This window comes from Aythya fuligula, chromosome 3 (genome assembly GCF_009819795.1).
Source record: "Aythya fuligula isolate bAytFul2 chromosome 3, bAytFul2.pri, whole genome shotgun sequence".
NCBI classification, from domain to species: domain Eukaryota; kingdom Metazoa; phylum Chordata; class Aves; order Anseriformes; family Anatidae; genus Aythya; species Aythya fuligula.
The window spans coordinates 29,678,105-29,686,754 of NC_045561.1; the positions used below are offsets into that span (position 1 = coordinate 29,678,105).

Here is an 8,650-nt window from a genome sequence, read left to right on the forward strand (position 1 = left end):
AAGGTGATAAGCATGGCTGAAGAAAGGAAAGCCTTTGTTGATGAAATAAATAAAGCACTGGCCAAGTCCGAAGGCCTTTCCCTGAAGGATCTGCTGTTCTCCTACCGGGGGACTCCTTATCCCATGACCGTGTGCAGTGCGGAGACCTTCCAAGCCCTGGAGAACCTGGAAGCCAGAAGGGACGATCTGGTGCTGGTGTCTTACCCCAAATGTGGTGAATAGATTATAGATTACTCGCTGTAGTCTGTGATACTGTAACTAATTAGCTGACACCATAAGGAGGAAAATAACCAACAGAGGATGGTTTTACATTGTGGGGGGATATTGGGCATTTGTAGTACAACCAGAGGCAGCAGGTTTTTGTGCTCATTGTCTCTGTTATGTAGTCTGGTCTACTGTTTTTTAATATGGTTTATGTTTCTGAAGAGATAATATGTTTTAGCATTCACAACAATTTTTGGCTGAAGAAGTGGGAATAAAGTATGTAGTTATTATGTATCAGTGGGGCAAGATACCTCTGCCAGTATGATAAACTGCATTCTGAAAAGTGTGTTAGTAATGTAATGCAGTGTAATGTACAAAAGCAATACAGTTATGCAGTAGACTCCTTATAAGAAGCAGAAAGCAGCAGGGCACGGCATCTTGCAAAATTCAAGCAGCTTCTTAGCATTATCCTTATATTCAGCATCACTATTGTTTTTTGTTTGGTGATTGCAAAAACGATAGGCTGTGACATAGTGGAATTTTAAATCTTGTAGTCGGAGGTTTGCAGAAAGGATGAAAGGTGCAATAGGAGCTTTGGGGGGGGGCGGGGGAAACACAATAAAAACAATAGCCAACCAACCAGCTGATTTTGATCAGTGTTATAAATGTCTTGTGTGAGATGGTTGCTTATACGAAAGGGATGGGTTTTGTCAATCTAGGAAAGAAATCCTTTCCAAGTGTTTCTGCCTTGAGACCCAAGCAGCAGAAACATAGGGTTGTCAGAGAAAATGTGGTCCAGGAAAGGATTTCAGTGCAATAACATGGTAGCTGATGCACTCAGGTTGGTCTCTGATCAGGGGGCCCTTAACCAAGGTCTCATCCAGCAAGGTGAAGAGCACATACTGTTCCTGTGGTTTTGGCTTGGTAAGTTCTGATCTGGAAAGAAACTGTTATGTATTTAGGGGCTTAAGAAGTAAGCTTGTAGTGTTTAGGGTAAATATACGGCAGCTGTGAGACAAAACTGAGCCAAGAGAAAGAGAGGGCAAATACAGAAGAAGGGAGCTGACGTAAAATATGAAATACGTATCTTTGTTGTAAGGAACCTTTATTTCTGCTGGATTTGAGTCCAGGGTTTTTGCTGGACTGTATAAGGACAGGCCATTGACAAAGCTTGGCACCACAGCTTTGTCTCTCGGAGCTTTAACAGTGTCCTCATTCCTTTTAATTATTGAGGACTATGAAGGTTAAGTTACAGTGAAGTCTCACTGTATGAAATGTTTCCCTCAACTCAGGTGTGTGCAGTGGAGAGGAAAGCTCTGACTGATGCAGAGACACATTGATGAGGTGGGGCTGCAGGCTGACGGAGCTCCTGGATGCCAAGCTTCCCAGGGACAGGTTGCATGTTGAGAAGCCAAGATGGGATTTAGGGACTAAGACTTTTAGGTTTATCAGCTGTAGCTTTTGTTTAAAATAAAATCAGTGTTTGTGCACATGTAGTTAATACTGGGCAGATGGAGACATGGATTTAGAGACTTTTAATGCTTTTGGCATTGGTCTTTATGTAAAAGGGAGATTGATATAAATTATATACATCACAAAATGTCATATATAAATCTTACGGTATTTGGTGGTATATAAATACATTCAGGTGTATTATAAGACATGGCATGCTGTGTACGCATTGCACACACATTACTGTATAAATAGGACACAGTCCTGAGCCACTTTATGTAACATCGGGTGGAAGAGCTCCTTTCTGAGAATAACTTTCAGCTGCACGCGTGAGCTTAACGCTGTTTGCATCCTGTGTTCCCTGTTAGTGCCTCTGGCAGCTGCGTTCACAGGGGACTCGCAGCCTGCTGGAGGCTGAGGCAGCTCCGCAGCTCCATCCCCGTGGCCCCAGCGGGAAGCCTTCCAAGGCCCTCTGCAAGGACGTGGGGAGGGTGCCGCAGGCGCGGTGAACACGCCGTTCCCTCGCTCTGTCCCACCAGCAGTTGGTAGGGCATCCGCAGAGCGAGGTCCCCGGGAAGCTGAGGAAAGCAGGCAGCACAAAGCAGCCGCAGGAGGGCATGGAGCTGGCTGTGGAGGTGTGCTGCCCCAGCACAGCTGGTGCCCGGACAGCCATGTGTGGGGAGGCTTTGCCATGAGATCCTTCCTGAAGGGTCTGGTGGGTGGCAGCTCCTCTGGCATTCTTCTGGCATGCGCTTTATGGAGACAACAACAGGCACAACTGGGGATGAGCACTGGTGGTGGCATTGCATTGATGACTGTTTCATCCTTGACCCAGTGCAAGGAGGGAGGGACAGACACTTCTCCACTGCAGAATGAGCAAAACTCCTTGCTCACTCCTTTCTCCTACCAAGACCCTTCCCAAGTGTTTCTCCGTACAAGTCAGGCAAGCTCCCTTTATTGTCTGTCACAGATTGCTTTATGACTGTATTAAAAAGATACTGAGTGCATCATTAAGTCGGTTCTACCCCCAGTGCTTTCCACATATCAATCGTAAGTGAGCCAAGAAGGTCACAGCTAAGAAGCCGTTGAGGATCTCATTAACTGAAAACATTATTTTGTTTATAATCTTTTGAGAGCTTTAGTATTATCTGTAATTTGATGACTGTCTATTATGCTGAATTAAGCCATGTAATGAGAAGGCTTTGAGATCTTATATAAACCTTTTTATTTTGTTCTCTGGGTTTCTTGGTCCAGGTGCGAACTGGCTTATCCAGATTTTAAATGACTTGATATTCACCACCATCCAGACTAAACCTGTAAGCACAGAACTACCATTTATTGAATGTGGAGATCCAGATAAATACCAGGTTAGTGAAAAGAACCTACTAAACCACTTACAGTCTGTTGTTTTCTTTCTCTCCCGCACCCCCGCATGCAAGTTATTAAAATGAAGTCATGCAGCAAGTAAAGATATTTCTCCCAAGAGGGGAAAAAGGATAATCTTGGATGACTAATGCCTTTTGATTAGGTTCTGCTTCACACTGGCAACTCTCACAGATCACTGCTGCACTCATGTAATAAGCCTGATCTCACTTATTGTTCTGTTTATTTCTAAAGAGGATGAAGCAGATTCCATCCCCAAGGATTCTGGCAACGCATCTGAATTATGATTGCCTCCCCAAGTCTATTTTCAAGAACAAAGCCAAGGTGGGCTTTTTTTTTTCTTTATTTTTTTTTTCTCTCTCTCTGCAAGAACAAGCCTCATTTTTCTGACGGTACCAACATACAAGAATAATTCTCAGGCTGCATCCTTTTCTTGCACCCATGCAGGTGGCATTGAGGAAAAGCAGCTTGGAGACAGTGGGAATCTCAGGAGTCCTGAGCTGGCTTAGCACCTGCTGTAATACAGTAACCCTAGGGGTGCATAAACAAGAACAGATCTAGAGGCTGTGAGAGTGCTCAGAAATGGCAGGGGTGTCATGCTTTTCTTTCTTATGCTGCTCTTTTCTGTGTAAAACAATGGTTGTGGATGGGAATGAAAGTGGCAGCAGTATCTCTGGGACACTGACTGTCTCCATGCAGAGCCACACTGTTAAAACTTCAATATTTCTGGTTCTCAGTCACTGAGCAATGGCAGGTACATAGCATTTAGGAGATGTACCACAGAGGAAGGGAGGAGTTGGTTAAGGAATGAGGGTTTTATCCTTGTTCCATTAATATTTTTCCCTGTTTTATGTATAACATGTTTTCAGAAGTGTTTACACTTCTCTGAGGATTGCTGCCTCATAGGATTTCAAGTACATTATTGCCATGCTTTGAAAAATGGAATATAAATGTAGCAGCTGTGGTTTCCTGAAGGAGAATCAAACAGATTTTTACAGCAAGGGGCTGGCAAATGTTTCCTTGCTATTTCCCAGGTCTTAGGTAGTTGTGGGATAGTACTCTCTGACAATATTACACTTTTTTCCCGTTGTTCCTTTCTACAATTGCTCCATAACATAAGCAAATCTTAAAAGTGATAAGTGGTCTTTATTATGACCACATTATACATTTATTCTCAATGCCTTACCTAATAGTGAAAATATTTTGTAGCCTCCAGTAAGTTATTGATTGCAGAATGTTTGGTTATACTTTCATTTTGGTTGCCAGGGTAAATATGTCACCTACAACTGCTGACCTCTTTCTCCTACTCCAGATACTAGTGCTGTTTCGAAACCCTAAAGATACAGCTGTTTCATTTTTCCATTTCCACAACAATGTGCCAAGCGTCCCCAGTTACAGCTCTTGGGATGAGTTCTTCTCCGAGTTCATGAATGGAAAAGGTATTGCTATAGTTACTGAATGTAGCTGAAGGAGGAACAGAAGAAAATATTTAAAAACAACTAAATGGGACCAGTGGGAAAACATCTGTCTCATAATTAGCTTACTGGTGGCCATACCTCATGATAAAGGAGGCAGCTGAATGCCAGAATGGGGAGAAAGTCCAAAATATACTTTGCTTCTGGGTATTTTGCTCTTCCATGCAAGTGTGCGGGAGTCTCCTGGAAGCTTGATAATGGTATTGGGCTGAAATTATGTCACCAAGTGATGGAGGAAATGCTACAGATCTGAAATAGTAATGGAATGACAGCTTGTTGTCTTTGCTGTTTGCATGTAGGAGGCCAAACACCTCATAAGCAACGCAAATTTTAGATTTAGACTGATGTCTAACTTTGGCTTTTAAGAGTTATCTTTAATGACAATATAGAAATGGAGGGGAAGCACAGAGGAAATTCATATTTCTGTGCAGAAGCCACTTACATTTACATTACACTTACAAAAGCCCAGTGGAAGTCTCCATCATTCTGTTGTGTAGCAAGGTACCACAGAACAGACAGGCTGTTCTGTTTGCTTGCGTAGATGTAACTGATGGATAACAGAAGGTTTTTCTTCAGTTAGAGAGAAATAAGTACCCAGTGATAAAAGAAGGTCACACTGATGCTTTTTTTGCTTCTTCACAGTTGGCTGGGGATCTTATTTTGACCATGCAGTCACCTGGAACAAACACATTGAGGATGAGAATACCATGATCATAACATATGAAGACCTGAAAGAGGTAAAGCAGGCACTGTACCGACAGGCAAAACAGATCTGAGTCTGTTCCCTGAAAAATTGCTGAAATTAAAAGCAATAAGCACAGGTTCCTGAAAGAGCAACATCAAGTATCTATTTAGGAACAAGTTGAGTCTGGCTATATGAAAGCTGAGCTCCAATATGATGTAGAAGACATACTGTGAAGGAAGATATTGTTTGTAGATGATAGCTATACACATCCCAAGTGGGTAGCTCCTTTGTCAGAGGAAGCAAATTCTGTGACTCCCCTTTCACTGCATTGTTTTCAGAATCTGACTTCTGGTGTAAAGCAGATAGCTGAATTCTTTGGATTCTCCCCAGCGGCAGAGCAGATCCAGTCTATTGTGGACAGGGCCACTTTCCAGGCAATGAAGGACAAGGCTCAAGAAACTCATGGTGCTGTTGGCTCAGTTCTTTTCCGCAAAGGTAAATGTGTTTACAGCAAACAAACAGCGTATTTTGCAAGGTTGGTGAATGGTAGCACTGCAGTTTGGGCACACAGGAATTTGGATCAGTAGATGCTTAATCTTTGTGCATAATTTTCAGGGCTAGAAGTTAAGGAACATTGACTGTGCTTCAGGATCCTATCACTTGATTTCATCACAAGGGCCAAAGTTATTCAGTAAAGCCCTGTATAATGTGATCAGCAGAAGTGCCCTACATGTAGCACAACCTCCAGCATGCAGTGAGCACCAACTAAAACAGAGAAGAGTCTTATTTTGACTTCTGTGAGTACTGGAGGTGTCCTGGACAAAGTGCTTCCACAGATTTTTCTTGGATTTTCTAACTAACCCTTGGGATTGTGTAGGAACCTCACTCAGCACATTGAATCCAGACACTGCACAGGTTGAGCTGTGTCTTTTAGCCATGAATCAGGCTAGAGCTACAGACTCTCCAAAACTAGATCAGAAGTAGACTGCAGCTTAGGGCAGTGTCTGGTTACAGCACACAAAGCTCTTGCTGTTACAAGTGACATCTTTGAACATTCAGAGTTCTTTTCACATCTGCTGGCTCTGTTGCTAGTACTCTGCAGCTGCACAAAGCAGACCAGTAGCTTCCTATGTCCCCTTTATGTTCATATTCTCTTGAGGACATCAAAAGTAAAGCAGCAGAATATATTCTTGGGTCATAGACTCTCTCTTTTTTTTTTTTTTTAATTTAATTTTTGTTGTTCGTGTTGTTGTTCTTAAAAGAAGAAAAGCGAAAGAAGAAAAAGAAGAAAGAAGAAAATCCTGACAGAAGATGAGATGGGATTTTTTTGTTTGTTTTGTTTTAAATCATACTCCTTGTTCCTTACTGTCAAGGGTATTATTTTACTTTTCTTTATGTTCCAGGTGTTGTTGGAGACTGGAAAAATCTTTTCACTGAAGCTCAGAACAAGGAAATGGATGCCAAATTCAAAGTGTGCTTAGAAGGAACCAAGCTGGGAGCAAAGTTAAAATATGATGTGTACTGCAAGGCCTGAGAATCTATAGAATAATCTTGTGTCCAGACAGCTTTTCATTCACTTTTATGAAATCAAAGAGAAATCAGAACAATACTTGATTTGAAACTTTTGTGTATCTGTGCAATTGCAAGCCTGTTTGTGCTGTCTTAACTTGCACAAGCAACCCTCACTCATACAGTTAGTATATTGACTGTACCAGCTTCTCTTAAATGACCTGTGGTTCTTTGGCTTCACTTGTTTTTTAAAACTGATTTTTGTCATGATTTCATGTTACTTAGTAGAATCCTTTGTGAAATATATATGTAGTATTTGAACATGCTGAAATCACTGGGAATGTATTCAGTATGTCAGAAGTGATTTTCCAAGAGATTTTTTAAAATAATAGTGACGTTTCTTGATTTTTAGATTTGGAAGTTCATAATATTTCAATTTAAAGTGAAATTTCAAAAAGTTTTGTTGGGTTTTGCCACTTTCTGTGTGTAAATAAATGTGAGAAAAAAAATAAAGGAACTCAGGTAGAAACTGACTCCCCCTTTCACCACAAATATTTTTCTTTCTTTTGGTAGTGTGAGATCTCATCCTGAGCAATTGAAGGAATAGGGAACTTGGACATGGAGGTTGGAGTCCACCTTCTGGTGGTGGCTTGCTTTGCTGCTCACCCAGGGGAGAAATTTGGAACACGTTGAGAATATCTGGTTTTGTACATGTGATTGTCAGGAGGACTCTGGAGCACTCCAGAGAAATCACTTTGGACGTTAAGGAGGTGAATGAAAAAGTTCCTGGCTGGTAGGAATGTGAGTAAGTGACTTCTTCACAGCATCAAGGCAGGAGGGTCAGTAACCCTTTGGTTCACTTGGTGGAAGAAGGGTCTTTTTAGATATGAGAAAAGGAAGTGTGCTACTTGCATAACACTGTAAATACTTTGCATAATTGTCTAGGTTTGCCTAGGTTACTTTATGTCTGTAGATGTGAATTTGCTTTTGAAATCTACAGCTGTGATAACAACCATTTAAAATCAATAAACCAAAACTGGGGTACCAGTGAGGATTGCAGAGCAAAATAGAACATACCAAACCAGAACTAAGTGGGTTAATACCAAACAAGCAAAAGTTTAAAGTTGATGAAGCTTCCCAAACAAATCCAAGGTTCCATGTAAGTCCTTTGTAGATGATGGGGGGATGGGAGTGGGGGGTGGGGTGGAAAGCAGCTGTATTTGTCATATATTTGCCTGAGGTGTAATAGGCCCTGCTGGGGTAGTAGGTTAATGTCACTGCTAAGCAGTTAACAGAAGGAAGTTCAAAGGGTTCTGGTTAAGGATAATGTTGAAAAAGGAGCACTATTCCCTAGTAAAGTAGGTTGCCTGAACTACTAGATTAGTAACAGCCAGCCTATCTGCTTAAACTGCCATCTTTCTCTATTTAAGATTTTCATGAAGTATCCCAGGACAGCTCAAGAGGAAATCCCATCTCAAGATGCTAAATAGACTACTCTTAAATTATTACACTCTTGGACCAGCAAGGTTATTTAAGCTAAGGTCGCTTAGCCATCTGAGGGAATATTTTATAGATGGCATTCTTATGTTCTTTCAGTCTGAGTTGCAGGCTCTTCTCAGTATGTATTCACATATTCATTAATTACCATCTCTTAAAAGAGCATTAAAGAACAGTGAGTAGAAGACTATTGAGTGTGAGGGGCAGCTAATTTGTTTGCAGCTTTCTGTGTGTTTTAGGTTCTGTTCTGTTAAAAATGATGCGGTAGGAAGACACAGAAGAAAGGTAAATGTCATTGAAGAAAGGGAAAATTTGTACCTCCCTCAAACACATTCAGGATAGAAAAGCACAGAAACATTTTCGGATGGTGGTATTGAAGGTCAAATTCAGTGGCCCAGAGTGCTTATGGCTTTTAACAGCAGCTAAACAAAAACAAAAACAAACA

The 8,650-nt window shown here is 41.4% G+C and overlaps 1 protein-coding gene across 1 annotated transcript; it reads left to right on the forward strand.

The window, feature by feature from the left end:
- SULT6B1 (sulfotransferase family 6B member 1) lies at nt 1-6,785 on the forward strand. The gene is made up of 7 exons (XM_032185346.1): nt 1-214; nt 2,911-3,023; nt 3,274-3,363; nt 4,352-4,478; nt 5,157-5,251; nt 5,538-5,694; nt 6,603-6,785. Exons 1-7 carry the CDS (start codon nt 13-15, stop codon nt 6,731-6,733), a joined length of 915 nt encoding a protein of 304 aa, XP_032041237.1. The 5' UTR covers nt 1-12; the 3' UTR covers nt 6,734-6,785.
- The last annotated feature ends 1,865 nt before the right edge of the window (nt 6,786-8,650 follow it).

Excerpts from the sequence above, each read along its gene's own strand:
- SULT6B1 (XM_032185346.1), top strand. The coding sequence starts at position 13 with ATGGCTGAAGAAAGGAAAGCCTTTGTTGATGAAATAAATAAAGCACTG. Across the intron at positions 215-2,910 it reads GGTGTCTTACCCCAAATGTG|GTGCGAACTGGCTTATCCAG; the intron begins GTGAATAGATTA and ends TTCTTGGTCCAG. Across the intron at positions 3,024-3,273 it reads GAGATCCAGATAAATACCAG|AGGATGAAGCAGATTCCATC; the intron begins GTTAGTGAAAAG and ends TTATTTCTAAAG.